The 17,226-nt window shown below is 35.5% G+C and overlaps 1 protein-coding gene across 1 annotated transcript in view; it reads right to left on the bottom strand.

Annotated features, from left to right (window-relative positions):
• Positions 1–3,711: 3,711 nt before the first annotated feature.
• LOC110032977 (putative SOS response-associated peptidase YoqW) overlaps positions 3,712–17,226 on the bottom strand; it is a 71,425-nt gene continuing 57,910 nt past the window's right edge. Inside the window, exons 7-9 of the mRNA XM_020736788.1 lie at positions 9,846–9,952; positions 9,637–9,702; positions 3,712–4,227 (exon numbers count right to left, since the gene is read on the bottom strand). Coding sequence (XP_020592447.1) covers positions 3,862–4,227; positions 9,637–9,702; positions 9,846–9,952 — 539 coding nt within the window. The 3' untranslated portion in view covers positions 3,712–3,861. The remainder of the gene's footprint in view (positions 4,228–9,636; positions 9,703–9,845; positions 9,953–17,226) is intronic.

Genomic DNA, 17,226 nt, shown 5'->3' with positions numbered 1-17,226 from the left:
GTCATTGAGGAAACGAAGGTAATGGTTTTTCTAAAGGAACTTGTGTTTGTTCATTTTTCATCTCTTCCTTCTCCTCATCAACTTCAGTTTCTCTTTGGATTCTTGTTTCAATTTCTTTTCTACTTTGTAACTGAATTACTTTAATTTGTTCTTTATTTTGATCTTTAGGCTTAACTTCCACAGCACTCAGAAGATTTCCTGAAGATCTGTTACTAAGTGCAGTAGCAATATGTCCTAATTGATTTTCAATATTTCTAATAGCAGCCCCTTGATTTTGTATTTGATTTCTCATATTCAACAGTACCTCTTCCATCGTTAACTTCTTTTACTTAACTTGTGGGTTAATGTTAGAATTAAATTCAAGAGGATAATAATGATTATTTAAATTTCTTCCTTGATTATTTAAATTTCATGAGGGGTTCATTGAATTATTATAATTATTCCAACTAAAATTAGTGTAATTTTTCCATTCAAGGTTGAAATAATTAGAATAAGGATTGTTATTTTGATTATTAATAGCATTCAAATTTTCATAAGATGATTGAGTATCAATTATCTGTCCTAATGAATTTTCCTCTAATACTGATGGTATTTGAGAATAGTTCACTCCAATTTGATCAAACCTTTTCGATATAACAGCAATTTGAGATGCTAGAATAAATATTGCATCAGATTCATGAATACTAGCTACTCTCTTAGAATTTACTCTTTCAGAGAACCATTGAAAATTGTTAGTAGTCATTTCTTGTATTAAAGAGTATGCTTCATCAAAAGATTTTGACATTAAAGATCTACCTGCAGCAGCATCTATAATAGATCTAAGTGATCCTACTAATCCATTATAAAAAGCTTAAATTATTAACCAATCTAGTAAAACATGGTGTGGCCATTTTCTAAGGAGATCCTTAATTTTTTCCAAGGTTTTATATATTGATTCCCCTTCAAACTAACAAAAATATGTAATATCGTTTCTAAGTTTAGTGGTTTTCGAGAGTAATATCGTTTCTAAGTTTAGTGGTTTTCGAGGGTGGAAAATATTTAGCTAAAAATTTGTGATAGTTCTCCCCAAGTTCTAATAGATCCAGGTGTTAAAGAATTGAACCAAACTTTCGTTTTATCCCTTAATGAAAAAAGAAAAAAACTAAGTCTAACAACATCATTACTAACAACATCATTAGACACTCTGTCATAAATTTCAAGAAAACTAGCAAGATGTAAGTTAGGATCTTCAGTATGTGTTCCTCCAAACTGATTATTTTGTATCAAACTGATTATTGTTGTGTAAAATTTATAAAGTTGACTCCGCTTTACAACGATGCCAAAAACTCAATGTGATATTTTAGTAATAATAATATTAAGCTCTTAAGATTGGAATTCTACGCAAGTATACATATCGTTATCAAGTAATATAAGATTTTCTGTTTAAGTCCCAAATATCGATCCCACGGGGAATGTTTAAATGTGAAATGATAAATTAACTAGAAAATACACAAAAATTAAACGAAATTACTGTCACTAATTTCAAATGTGTAAGATGCTAACAAAACTAAATTATTAACTACTATCAAAATTTAAATGCAGAGTTTAAAACAGTAACTACTAAACTATGTTTATGTGATGAAGTTTTCTAATATAAAAAAATATTTTTCCCACTGCAATGAGCTTTTCGGTGAAATGAGATGAGATAAATGGTTTAAATTTGTATTGTGCCAAATATGAGCAATTTTAATTCTCTACCTTGATTCACTGTTACAGAAAATCATTGGTTAATCTTAGGTTTAGTCCCTAAATCCATAGTTAGGCTAAGAGAATACTGGCTCCCATTCCAAGACTCCCACTTCCCTTCCCCTAAAGGCTAACTCTCGCTTTAGTTTTTACACACTAAGATCAAATTAGGGATTTTTAGTCTGTTACCCTAGAAATCTTCAATTCTACACCCAACAAAATATATTTCCCCATTTATTTGCACTTAATTTCATGAACGAAACACGCATTCATGGACTTAAATGTGATTTTCACTCTGTTGTAGAACTCATACTCCATTTCACGGATCATGTGTTTCACAACATATTTCAACAATTCAATTGGCCAGATCGAAAAGTAAATTAAGAGCGGAGTTGAAAAAAAAACACAATCACAATTTATTTTAAATTTTAGCATTGGCACATCCAAATTATCTCTTCATTTCACCATATCTCAGAGTAGGAAGAAAGATAAAGGAATCTACTCAGACTTCATGAAAAAGATACAATAAAACACAAATTTAATATATAAAAGAAAGTTCATATAACAATAATAAACAAACAACACATATCTAAAACTATTTCTCAAAGCAAATCCTTTGTAGCCTTTTTTAGGAAATGTAGGAAGAATAAATCTCACTATTTTTCCTCTCCAACACTTCTTAGAGAAGAATTCACACTTAAAACTCATCACAAAAACTCAAAATTAAAAAACCAATAATTAACTAATTGTCTGGAATGGCGTGAAATATGTGTGTGAAGAGGAAAAACTGAAATAAGTAGAACTCGAGATGGTGCGAAGGGGGGGTTTCTGATCAAATTTCAGCCCTAAATAGAACCTAGGTCTTGGCTCTAAATAGAGCCTACGGTTGGTTCTTCAATAGATGCATCCAAAAACTATTCAAAAAGCGTCCAAATTTGTCGAATCTTCTAGAAACAGGGTCTGCACCGACACTGGCGTCGTCGGCGCCCATTCTGGCATCGTCGGCGCCTAAGGCCATTCAATTAATTCCGCCTTCTCTGTCAAACGGCGCCGTTGACGCCCAGTTTAGCACTGTCTGCGCTGAATATTTTTTTAAAATCTTCATTTTGACTTTAAATTTCATCTTTTTTGTTTTTACTGTCTGCGCTGAATATTTTTTTAAAATCTTCATTGACTTTAAATTTCATCTTTTTGGTTTCTATTTTGTTCCAAGTCCTCAAAATTAACAACATGCAATAAAACACAAAAAAAATCTTCCAGCAATATCACAAAAAATAAAAATAAAATATGGGTCCAAAAATCTATATATTTTTTTCGTATTACTCACTTCTCACCTTCACCTATAGCCCTTGATTCCTACAATGCTCTCTGCTCTCTCCTCCGATCCTTCTTTTAGTTCTCTCACCTTCACCTATAGCCCTTGATTCCTACAATGTTCTCTGCTCTCTCCTCCGATCCTTCTTTTAGTTCATGTTTTGTAGGCATACCACAGTCCAGACTCATTATGTAATAGATCTGCAAATGGAGTGCATTTGTCTTGTTGACCAAATCATCCAATAACTGATATTATTTTGGAAAAAGGACCAAATCATCCAATAACAACTGATGATTGCAAAGAATGATAAGACCAAAGAGAATACAATAGCAATTGTCTTTCTCATAATTCATGAGTAACAAATCAACCGATCAAACCACATTGGACCATAATTCAATCAAGGACACTCTCACTATACCATATACCCATGAAGGGCGGATTCTACCTTCAGCAATAAAAGAAATTTGAAGGTGATGAGGAAGTCTCGAGGGTTTCCACAGTGGCTGTTTTGTTTTGTTTTTTTTTTTTTAATGCGTTTTTATGCATTGTAGCAGCAAGGAGAAAATGATTCTAATCCCATGGAAAAGAAAGAAGAAAACAGAAACAAAATTATCTCATATTTGTATGTCTATAAACTTACTGATTCCTAAACCAGCAATTTAAATTGACAGAGTTCCAGATCATAAGCAGAGATGCTTTCAGGCATTCATTTGGCATGCATCAAAATATTTTTTTAATGAAACTTGAAGCTCTTCTAGTCTGCACTTATAATTCTTAATAAAAACAGCAAGCCTGTTGCAAGCGCTAAAGCAAACTGTTCCCTATTTTCTTCCAAAATAAGAATGAAGGGATGATTGTTTGTCCGCTGTTTGCAGCTTTTTCTTCACTGGAGTGGAGCAGCCATCGGGTAACTCAGTTTTATCTTCTAAATCATATCCCATCTCCTCAGGTTCTCGCTTTATACCAGCTCTCTTTTCTACTGATGGAAGGTCATTGGACTCGTCTCTCTCTTTAGTGACTTCCATGATAGCATGTTCCTCCTTCAAACAGTCCGGATTCTCATTTTTGGTGAAAACGTCAAAAGATTTTATAAACTCAGAGTCTGCCTTGAATTTGTTCATGTTGTAATCAGTCTTTTTTGAAAACAGCTTAGATATCTTATTTTGAACACTAAGCTTCAATGGTATCTGCACATCATGAATATAAATAAACCAATCAGCTTTTAATGCTGATAGCCAAGGCTTTGTTGTGTGTGGTACAGAGAAACATTAGCATATTACTGTGGCCAACAAAATTGCAACGTTAATGTCAAACATAATAAAGAGGTAATAATATTTATGTCCATAGAAATAGTTCAACATAAATGCATAGTAGGCAGTGATAAAGAGCAATAAGTTGCATTTAGAAAAATCTAAGAGACTTTTCACAGGATTTCTTCTGTAATTGCAAAATCATAATACTAAAAGGTATGGATTAACTTATGCTGTCTTTACCAAGCATTACTCTTCGTTTTTGCAAAACATGCATCTTGCATGTATTTCAACTACGTCAACAAAAATAATCCAACATGAAGAGAGACTCACAATACCCTATCTGACACGCAACAACTTCATGCCACTAATTCTATATCAGTAGTGCAAATTTAAATATCAATGCTTTATACAGAGTATTTCATGACAGCAGGGTTAGTGTTTTTTGTAAATACAGCTATACTAGGAGATATCATTTGGGACAACAGACACAAATTTAAAAACCGGCACATTAATATTTACTTTTAAGAAAAAAAAAATTGGGTTATTTAAGCCCCCTAATGAAGTGAAAATTTTCCTTTATCCCAAATTCTCAGCATTCTCTTTGTTTGTACGTTCCTAAACTCGGTAATTTTGTTCATGTCACACCCCAATTCAAAAGGCGGTACACCCTGACAATGTAAGGCGTGATGAAAATAATTGAATCTATCACAAATTTTTCTTTTCTGGCTCAAATGTTAGGCTAGCGGGGCGCAAATATTTCTGCTTTTTGGATGGATATATCGGTTATCACCAAATTTCTATAGCTCTTGAGAATAAAAAAAAATCCACATTCACGAGTCCTCACGGGCCTTTTACTTTTAGACGAATGTCCTTTAGATTATACAATGCACCTGTAACTTTTCAAAAGTGCATGATATCCATTTTCTGCGACTTAATAGAGAAAGGAATTGAAATTTTTATGGATGATTTTTCAATGTTTGGAATTGATAGAACTGCATATAAAATTTTATAAACTAGATTTTATTGACTTACAATATTTATATATGTTAATACTTATGAAAAAACATGTGATCGATGTCTGCGGATAGGCAATATTTCTATAACAAATAAAATGTCTCTCAATTTTACTTCAGAGGTTGAAATTTTTTATGTTTGAGGTTTAAATTTTATGGGACCATTTATACCATCTTTCAGAAATATATACATTTTAGTTGCAGTGATCTATATTTCAAGGTGGAGAGCCATTTCAAGAATAGGAATATTGAAACAGTAGTTAGAAAATACGGTACTAAACATAAGTTTGTCACTGCTTAACATCCTCAGACCAGTTGTCCAACAGAACGTTTGGATAATAGATTGGTCTAATAGATTCGATGAGACATTATGGGCTTATAGGACGACAAATAAAACTCATATAGGAATGACCCCATATAAACTAATATTTGGGAAGGTTTGTCACTTACCAGTAAAACTGGAGCTTAAAGCCTATTGCGCTCTTAAAAAATTTAATTATAATATGAAAGATGTGAAAAACGGCAATTACAATTAAATGAGCTTGAGTAGATCAGAAATGAATCTTACGAAAATGCGAAGATTTATAAAAAAATATGAAATTGACATGATAATAAGATTTTAAGAAAGGATATAGAACCTAGATAAAAAGTTTTACTGTACAATTCTAGAGTGAAATAATTTCATGGGGAACTGAAGTCTAAATGGATGGGGTCATTCATTATGGTGAAAGTCTATCCTTATGGTGTTGTGGATATCAAGTATCCAAAAAATGATAGAATTTTCAATGTAAATGGACATATACTGAAACCTTACTTTGATGGAAGTAACTTATAGTTAATGAAATCCTAATGTTCCTAATGTTGTTCAGCCCGAGTAAGTAGTGGATATGTCAGGCTGACGACGCTAAACCAAACGCTTTGTGAAAGACAACCCATAGTTATTAGAGTGGCTTAAGTTTAGTTTGTGTATTGCTTTATTGTATTTTGTGTTTAAGAGTCGCACATGTGATGTTACTACTTAAAACGCTATATTTCATGACCTAAGATAGATTAGGACATTTATTTGGACCTAAGGCGAAACGGTGTTCAAGTGTGCACAGGCGTCTAGGCACTGAGATCTGGCGTCTAGGCGTCGGCAGACAAAGAACATGGCGCCTAGGCTCCCAAATCTGGTGCCTAAGCACAACAGTTACGGAACCGTCAAATGCTGCGGTTTTTCAATTTTTCTAACGGTTTTCTCTATTAAAAACCTCCAAAACCTTCATTTCATTTTGTTCTTCATCAATTAAAGGGTTTTCGGAGTGAAGGAAATCTTGAGATTTCATCCCATTTCAAGATAAGTCTTGGGATTTCATGGATTTCAATGCTTTGACGAGTTCAACTCGTGGAGATTTTTCTTAGAAGAAGTTTATAAGCAAGGATGCGCAAAGGCTTCGTGATAGAACTCTGGTGAAGAAGAAATTGATTAGAGAAAGAGGATTTATCATGCCTTGAAGGCAAGTAGAAGAAATCATTGCGTAGAAGCGATGGGAAGTGTTTGGCTACATCAGTGTTGATGTTGTTATCTCTGTCGTGAATGAATTGTATTCAAATCTTCATGGATTAAATCATGGATTGGTCTATGTTTGAAGTAAGTTAGTATCTTTTACTCCTTCAAGGATCAACGAGTTGTTCTTGGTGGATGACGTACTAATTTGTGAATTTGCTAACTTCACTCCGACTAGAAACAATTTGACTAAGATCTTCAAATTCTGAAGGAAAACAAAGAACGTTTGAAATTGAGAAGTGATTCCAAGGTTAATTTCCCTACTGCAAAATTAAATTTATCATCTAAGCCTTGCACTTTTTCATTTATGCCAAATTGCTTCCTACCACGAACATAAAAGAAGTAACGAAAGAAAGTGCAATCATCAATTACTGTATTCAGGTTGAAAGACTAATTGATGTGAGGGCACTTATTTATAGATCTATCCTTAGAGTTGCACTAGATGGATCTATGACTGAGTTTGGACACCCAGTTGTTATTTGCTTAATTTGTAGTTAAGCCCAGGTCCCTTATGAAAGTTGGTAAAAGGTTGAAAGATGGGAAAAGGTACTTCTCCTCTAGAAGCCCATGGACTAGTCTATCTTGATGTGTGACATCGATCTTTTTTGCGGCACATGGAGGACGTTACTATATGGATCAGTTTTCTCGGCCTTCAACGTCATCATGACCTCGACGTGCAGATTGTTTGGCTAGTATCTTGGATCTGAGGACTTCCCAAACTATCCCTTGTACATGCATTAGTCGCTTGGTGATATTGAAGAAGTGGATACTAAGGGTGATGATAATATGCAGTAGATTTTTTGTAGCAACTTTGATATGTGCTTGTAAGTTGTTCGTTTCGTAAGTATTAGCTCTAATGTGTGCTTGTAGGCTTTCTAATATTTTGAGTGTTTGTGCGCTTAGTAGTTTGTGAGTGAATTCAAAAGTTATGTTTTAAAAGTTGTGAATGACTTAAAATGTGTGTTTGTATGGGGATTGAATTTATATTTGAATATAAGTGATTGTTGGTGTTTGTGAACATTAGATGTTGGAAGATGTTCAAAATAGTTGAATTTGACTTGCTAGGGTTCGTAGTGCCTTCATGTGCAGTACTCATTAAATTTTAATAAGAAAATAAAAAAACAAAAATATGGGCACTGGCGCTTAGCCGTCAAAACTTAGCGCCTAAGAGCCAATTCAATTGAACCGACAAATCAAGCTTAAAAACCTGATTTTCGCTCAAACCATCTTCTTCCTCCTGGTATTCACGAGATAGAGTGTGGAATTTTCCTAGGGCTTCTCAAATCTTGGTTTTTTAGGGTGGTTTCTTGGTTTGGGAACTTTGGATTTGATCTCCTCAAGATAAGAGTTTCACTTTAATGCAAAAATTTTTTATTTTAACCATGGATTCTTCTCACACTGCTCAATTGCAGAAATTTTGGTTTTTTGGAAAAAAAATGAAAGATGAATCCATGTTGAAAAGATTCTTACCTTAGGAAAATGTTGTTGGGAGCTTAAGAACTTATTTGGAATTTGGAAACTAAATTACTATGTTGAGTAGTTAAATTTACACTTGAAACAACCTGAAAATCTTCACATTCTCAACAATTTCTTTTTCTCATAAAAAAATAATCAATTTGTGTTATATTTGATCTATTTCTAAGAGAAATAATATGTTCATCTCTTTTTTAAATAAAATATTAGCAATACAAAAGCATAAGCTAAAACAAAATCTAATATAGTTCTATCTACTTCATTAATATCTAAAAATATGTTAATTGGGCATCATTAGGTATTAAATTCTACTAGTCACACTGCGTATCATAGGGTTCAAAACCCAAACAAAATGTTACATATTGAGAACTATTTTGCCTCCATGAGAACTCACCTTTGTCCCCCTATTTATGCAGCTCGTCATAACATATCAACCTATCTGATATAATATCATCCTTTTTAAGTTTATTCATTATTGAATATTCTAATTCATCTATCATTCATCATAAACATATGAATCAATTCAATGCATCAATATGTAAATCAAAAGTTGTAAATAATGTATCTTTTATAATACATATTTTTATAAAAGACTAAAATACTCGAAATAGTTCAAATAAGTTCTTGCATACTTTAAAATGGATACAAACTCGTACAATCATGTACTTTGCAATATGAGAATTTTCTAATGCATAGTTCAAAGTGATTATCTCAAGACCTTGTTCTTCTGTAAGACAATCTATACTATACAAATTACTAATATATAAAATCTTTTAACTTACAACTCAATTCTTAACCAAAAGTAACCTCAAAAGTGTAATTTATTTTAAAAAAACTTCTCATACAAGCATCAAAGCACGGTGCTTCGATTTAAACTCAATACATCAAAGCATTTTCCTCAAATACCCTAACTTCCTTTCATTATTCTCTTCTTCTCCTTTAGCCTCTAGCTTCCAGCGCTCACCCTATTCTAATTGAGAACTGTCACGTAACTCCGTCCCTAATTCTTAAAATCTTTAATGCTACAGCATATATTATGTTCAACATGCCTCTGATAATTTTTTCTTCTAAATATATGCACTTCAATAAAATGCTTCCAGCCATATGAAAAAGAAAAATTATTTCATTAAGAAATTTTTTTCCATGAAATTTCTTGTTTATCATATGCCTTCACGTAGAAAAGAATGTCATGTATATATCTCATAAAATCAAATTCAAACACCAATGTTCCATCAAAGTGTGCACATGTCACTATCACTAATTATATCAACCATGCATGCAACTATAAAATGCAAGCATTGATTAGTATACCTCTTTGATGCATTCAGGACCTTCAAAAGAAGGATTTCCCATTGCAGAAGTAACAGGATACCATACCTAGAAACGAGTTCACAAACAAAAAAATTAGGCAAGTACATGATAATTATCTTTATAAAAGGAAAACAAATATGTGCATGGTCCAAATATGCAAGAAAAATGACAAGAATTTTACAATCTCAGGATTTATATATCCATCTTACCAGATCACAATATGCGTAAGGAGAAAGTACTGCTTCAAGTTTGAGAGGGGAATTACTTGACCAGATATTCATGGTGTCCTTACTTCCAATTATCACAGGCATTCTATCTGTAATTAATCAAGAGTATAAGAACTTAAAAAATTTAATTAGATAAATAAAAATGCATGTAAATTGCTTACAACCAAAAAATAATTCAAACAGCAGACACTGTAGGCCATATCTAAATATAAACCATGATAGCACCCTAAAAATTTTAAGACAGCTGTAACAAGAAAATAGGAATCAGCATGAAGCCCGTCATAAGATCAGGCTATGTAGATTTGGAATCATTTATCAATATATACACCAAGAATAAAAAAAGGTTTATTTAGTTAGGGCTTGTCAATCTTAACCAAATATTAAAAACAATATATCTTCCATAAATCCATTCTAATTGAGTGAAAAAAAAAAGGCTGAATAATAAATGCAGTGTCATATAAGTTAAGTACAAGACATCCCGCCGCAATAAAATCTACTTAATATATACCCATTTCTCAAACTAGATTGTACCAACACTTTTAGAGCATTGAAAATAGCCAAAATAAAGCACTGAGATTGTACAAATTGTTGCTCAATAACGGAATGACAAATCTACAGATGCATATGGCGAAAAATAAATTAAAGATGGAAGGATGACAAAAAGTTTCACAGCTGAGAAAAATAACAGATGGAAAAATAGAATAAAATAACTATAGAATATTAAATATAAATCAATTAATTTTATTAAAAATTAATATGTTTATTATAATTATTAGTAATCTAATTAAAATTTATATATAAAGGATATCAAATCGAGTCAGCAGGCAGCTCTGCTAAGGTTTCGCCAGAAAGCGATTCCCCGCGTTGATTCTTCGGCTTCACTCCACCGATTTCGTCGTGCCCGACGACGAATAGATTCGCGCCAATCAGTTTTGTAGTACTCGACAACGAAGGGTTTCTTTCCATTGGCTTTCAGACGCATTCACGCAGTCCTCTCCTCTTCCAAACGCATTCACGCCATCGATTTGTCCTGCCCGACATCGAAGGGCTTCTGCCAAGCCTCTCTCGCACGGTCAAAAATCTACCTGTCAAGCCTTTCTCGCAGCATTGGCCGCTCCTAACTCAAGTCGTATCGTGTCTGGTGGAGATGGACTCAACGATTCGCTCTTATGCCACTACATTTGCCGGCAACAATCCTACTCGTGCCCCTAAATCAGGTTTAGAGTCTGAATTTGGTATTAGTAAGTCCTGCATTGTTCCACAATCCTTCCACGAGGCTCTTGAAGGTGGTTGTGATCACACTTTCATTAAAAAACTATAAAAAAAATAGAAAATCTATTCTTTTTCTCTCTGAGTTTGAAACTAGTACTCTTGTGTCTTCTTGACGTTTTGCACTAGTGGGGAAATTCCTTTATGGTCACCCTAAACTTGAAATCATTTAAAAAGAATTTGATGCTATGAAGTTATCAGGTAGTTTGAATATTGATTTACTAGACGGCTGATATATACTTATTCATTTATCTCACGATGTGGATAACAATCGTATCTTTTTCTCGAAAGGTAATCAAGATTGACAACCGTTTTATGAAAATCCTGAAGTGGACTGTCTGTTTTAATCCAAAAGCGGGGTTTTCTATCATTTTTGTTTGGATAAAGTTTCTAGGGTTAAAAATACATATGTTCAACTTTGAAATTCTCTATTCCATAGCAACTGCTTACGGTAAGATTCTCAAAATTGATAGTCATACGCTTGTTGTCACCAGACCCTCCGTGGCTTGTGTGCTATTTGAGAGAGATATCACCCAACCAGCTCCAGATAAGGTATGGATTGGATCCACTCACAATGAGTATTAGCAAAATGTTGAAATAGAACCACACCCTCCATATTGCTCATTGTAATATGTTTGGTCACAGTTCTATTATTTTTTATTGTTTGCATCCTCATTTAAGATTAAATATTGCTAAAAATAAGCAACATGTTCAAAATCTATTCATAATGAATTGGGAGTGAGCGTTTTCCTACCTACCATCCCTGCTGAGGAGGTGCAACATGACCCTCTTTCCGCATATACCTCTGCTCTTCTGACTGATGTTGTTCCTGATGGGAAATCTTCTGATGACCCTCCTATTCAAACCTTCGTCGTCTCAGATGAAGAATATCATACCCAATCTGTTCTACCTCTGGATGTTCCTGTTTTTGAACACTCTTCCAGCTGTTGGATTGGAGCATGGTACTCTGGAGTCTCATGAAACATCTCACCATACTACTAGTAGTGATCCAAACGTGTCTATATCACTCATTATTATTGAAGAAAACTCAATTATATGTCAAGACACATGAGAGTACTCCTTTAATCCAATAAAAGACCAATTGTTACAGCAAGTAGATGCTTCCAATGTTCAACAACCTACACATGTCCGACGCACTTTAGATCAATCCACTGATCAGATGAGTTAGTCTTCGGATGAGAAATGTCAGGTCTATTCCAGGAGGAAGAAGAAGAATGGAGGCTGACTCGAGCTTAGGACTTATTGGACGATACATTGGTTACCACTAGCAATGGCATTCATCTTACCAATTTGTTAGTTGGCTCCTCTCCTAGAACTAGAGGCAAAAGCAGCACAAAATTGGGTCGCTCTCTAACTACCTGATACTAAGTTATTTGGCAATTTTGATTTTTGGGCTCTCATATATTTTTCTGTTTTTTCTTTTTTTTTTTCTGGAACCATTTGCATGTGGAATTTACCGTATGGGTAGGGTGTAATGCTTGGGTCCTCTCATACAATCTATTTGTATCTTTCTTCCATTTTAATATATTAGTCATTGGCTTTCTCATATATATATATATATATATATATATAAGGATGGTTTCATCGATCTCGTTCTCGCACTGCTAGGATTCGCCTCTAGTTTTCCTACTCCACTGTCTTCTCCCATCGATCAAGCGCCGCTCGTCTTTCATCTTTTACTCGCCTGTTTCGCCGTCGTCACCTTGCGTCACAGCGGTTCGTATTTCGACGTCCCGAGAAGGACTGCGTCTTCAACGACTCGTATTTCGTCGTCCCGAGAAGCCGTCGAGCTCGTGGACGTCGCCGCCTCTCGCAGTCCTTGGACTTTTGAAGGACGTCTGGGCGGGGCTCGTCCTTTCCACGGACTCGAAGTAGAGATTTCGCATTTCGCTTTTACACCCTCTGCTTGACTTGGACAGGGTTACCGTTGATCCCAACATTTGCTCTTTTGTCCACTGTAACTCTGTTGTCCTATCGCCACGCCTCCCTCTTTTGGTGTTGGCTTCGGACTGATCGTATGTTGTTGCTCCTGCGGGTGTCCACGCCTCAGGTACTCCTAAATCGTGTTTCTTACTTCCTTCGTTTGAGTTAGCAGAGGACATTAAGAAACCTATTATGAAGAATAGAAAGTTAGTAATCTTCTAATTATGGAAGTTGAATGTAATCAGCTTGTTTCATTTGTCGGCTGAATTTGGTCGAGAAATTTCTTTATGATCATCCTAAAATGGAGCTTATTCAGAAAAAATTTGAGTTTATACACATAGTTAGGGAGTAAAAAATTGGACTTTTAGATGAAAGACACATCCTTATTCAACTTAATAATGAATAGGATTACACAAGCTTATTTGCTAAAAGATTAATCTGCATTTATAGCAAAGCTACGAAGATTTTGAAATGGTCGGTAGATTTTGAACCACAAAGGGAACCATCAATCATTCCGGTCTGGATTCGCCTCTCAGGCCAGAAATTTTATTATTTTACTCAAAAAGTGTTGTGTTGTATTGTCCAGCATATGATAAGACACAAAACGGACATTCCTGCTTTTAATCTTTCTCTTCCCTCTGAAGTCAGGATACTTGTTGAAAAGAACATCACTTCATTCGCTTCTAAGAAAATTTGGTTAGACATACAACATCATGGGTATTGGCAAAAGGTTGTGATTGAGCATTTACTTTCGTATTACTCGCATTGTCGTATGTTCAAACACTCCCGTTCTCAATGTCACCATCTGCAACTCCATCTCAGTCATAAAAAACAAAGTGCTCAGCCAGAGGCAGTGATACCCCATCCTCTTGATCTGCTCAAAGTTATTGATATTATTAATCATAAGAAGAATACTCCTAAAGATGTCATTATCCTCGCAGTTATTATGTCAAACATTCAGCCTCCACACAGTCATGGCGTTGGTTCTCTGTCTATGAAACCTCCTTTCGTAGGGGCGGGGGGGACATTTCAGACCATACCTGCTCTAAAAGCTATCGTTGATGTAACGAGTGGCAATATTTCTACCGAGTTTCTACCGCCTCATCAGGACGAGCAAGTTGTTACTGTTACTCGGGCACATGGGGTTCATGATGTACAGCAGCCTACACCTTTCTGGTCACCTTTGGATCAATCCACTGATCAGATTAGTCAATTCTTGGATGAGGAATGTCGGGATTATACATCTAGGAAGAAGAAGAAGAATTGAGGCCTACTATCAAACTTGATGGATGGTACATTAGTTGTTTCAGGTAATGACAGTAAATTAACAATTTGTTAGTTGGCTCCTGTTCTAGAGCCACTTTCCCTTTTTTTTATCAAGTTTTTTAATGAAAGTGTGATCACCACCACGTTCAAGAGCCTCGTGGAAAGATTGTGGAACAATGCAGGACTTACCGATACCAAAGGCACGAGTAGCATTAGGAATGTCGTCGGTAAACGCAGTGGCATAAGAACAGAGCATCGAAGCCATCTCCACCAGGCAAGATGACCACGATCAGTGAGGCGAATGCGAGCAGACAGAGGCGAATGAAATTGCGAGACGAAACCGTTGTGGTCGGGCAGGAGACTCGAATGCGAGCAGACAAGCACGTTATCGATTAGGAGACGACGTGCGAGCAAACAGACGTCGTCGTCGTCTCCGGGTAAAGCGAGCAGACAGAAGTCATCGGGCTGGAGACTGCGAGCATACGAGGGAGCGCCGTCAATTGGCAGGGAGACGTGTGAGTAACCCGAACGAAACCGACGATGCAAAATCGTCATCATGGGAGATGACGAAAAAATGGAGTGAAGCCAATAGTTTCAACGCCGGGTATCTCCATTAGGCGAAATCCAAACAGAGCTCGCTACTGATGCCATAAGAGACTAATATATATATATAAATATATATATAAGATGGCGTCGGCAGGCAGCTTTGCTAGAGTTTCCCCCGATGGCGATTCCCTGCATTGATTCTTCGGCTTCAGACGAAGAGTTTCTCGCCAATCGGTTTCGTCGTAACCGACGATGAATGGTTTCTCTCCTTCGACTTTCTCGCATGCCGTCTCCTCTTCTTGACGCATTTACGTCGTCGATTCGTCCTGCCCGACGCAAAGGGCTTCTGCCTAGTCTCTCTTGCACGGTCTCCTCTTTCTGCCCCTGAACGAGGAGGTTTCGTAGTCGCAGCCCTTGGCCGCGGGTCGAGAAGGCCTCGGGGCTCCGTTCCTACGTCGTCGCCCTTGCCGGCGATAATCTCGCTCGCGCTTCTTTTTCGTATATGTTCCCGCAGTGATACCATGATACTTTAGTGTTGGGCTTTGACAACGGATTTCTCAAAAAAATATCCAGTAAAAATGGGGTAAACCTGCAATCTTTCTTTTTGAGACCGAGATCTCCACCTTAGCTTCATCCTGTCGACTGGTCTTAGTTGGTAAGTTCCTCTATAGAAACCTCAAACTCAAACTAATTCAAAAAGATTTTGAGTAAATAAGGCCGAAAGAGGAATAGAAGATAGGTAAACTGAACAGTAGGCATATTCTCATACAATTACCAGATGATGAAGAAGACTATGCCCATTTAGCCCATTTATTTGCGAGAAGACTCGTTCGAATAGATAATCGTGTGATGAATGTTTTAAAATAGACGGTCGATTTTGACCCCCTCACTGAACCTCCTACCATTCATGTATAGCTGCGCTTCCTGAGTCTGAAGTTCCACCTCTTCAATTAAGAGCTCCTCTTCTCTTTAGCTATGGTTTACAACAAACCCGTCAAAACTGATATTCCTATAGTTAATCTGTTTCGATTGAACGAGATATTACTTTACCATTTTTCGAGGGAGATCTAGATTGGCTCACAGCACCTAGGTTTTTGGCAGATGACGAAACTCGAACAGGTCCCACTTTACTGCACCTAAAGTTATTGCACCTATTATTTCTAAAATTCCTATTGACAAAACATTGGAGGATGGGGCTAAATGCAAAAAAGCTTAAAATTTTTCTCTAACCAAAGCTATTTATAAGGGTTTGTATGGGAATCAAACCTTAGATAAGGGTAATCTTCACAATTCATTTTCAATGTTCAAATTCCTTTCAGTGGATGATCTTCTCAAGCTAAGGGGCCTTCGTTTTCCCTCAATTTGTCTACTTTGTAGACAAGAGGAGAATCTTTCTCAGATATTTTTTATTCTTCCAGTTTTACTTTAACTGTTTAGAAGTGTTTATGTCAGCTTTATGACATTTTTATGCCTATCAATGGCTATGCATCAATGGAGCAGTGTTGGCTATTTGGTGGCATGTGAATGATTCTAAAATTTAGCTGCTAAACTTTATTCCATACATTTGTAGCTAAAACATATGGATGGAAAGGAGCTACAGGAAGCATGAAGGGTAGCTGTATTCTACTGACACAGTTATTATCAACATTAAAGCCTTTATTTGTAAAGTGCTTAAATAGAATAAAGTTTTTGTGGGGAATAAGTTGGGGATCCAGTGGATAGAAAAGAAACACACTTTGTAAAATTAATCAAGTAGAGTAGGCCAGACAAATTTTTGGAAGGTAAACGTAGATGGAATCTATATAACTCAGAAAGCTAGAGCTGGAGGGATTTTTAGGGAGTACAATGGGAAATATAAGATTGGTTTTGCTAGTCGTGTTATTACCATTAATGCTTATTACTCTGAATTGGTGGCTGTTCTATACAGCTTACTAATTGCTAAGAGATTAAGAGTTTGGTCCTTAATTATTGAGGTGTATTCTTTAATCACAAATTAAATATGTGTTGGAATTATTGCCTGTCCTTGGTATAATATGTTAATTTGGAGAACAATTTTGGTATTGTTACAGTATTTTACTATCAGATGGTCTCATATTACTAAAGAAGCCGATAAGCTTGCTGATCACTTGGCAAAGCTGGGGGAGAAAGAAATAATGTTGTAATTAGTCAATCTTATAAAAGAAAGGTTTTCTTTTATAGATAGGAGATTTAGTTGATCTTCCTCATTTTCTTTCTCTCTCTCATTAACCTCTGTTTGTTGTATTTTTTAAAGTTACTTATAAAGCTTTTCTTTTATATATATATATATATATATATATATATATATTCTAGGGATTTT

This window comes from Phalaenopsis equestris, unplaced genomic scaffold (assembly GCF_001263595.1).
Source record: "Phalaenopsis equestris unplaced genomic scaffold, ASM126359v1 Scaffold001077, whole genome shotgun sequence".
Classification (NCBI taxonomy): Eukaryota; Viridiplantae; Streptophyta; class Magnoliopsida; order Asparagales; family Orchidaceae; genus Phalaenopsis; species Phalaenopsis equestris.
The sequence above is the reverse complement of the archived record's forward strand: the minus strand, read 5'-3'. Positions and strand labels throughout refer to the sequence as shown.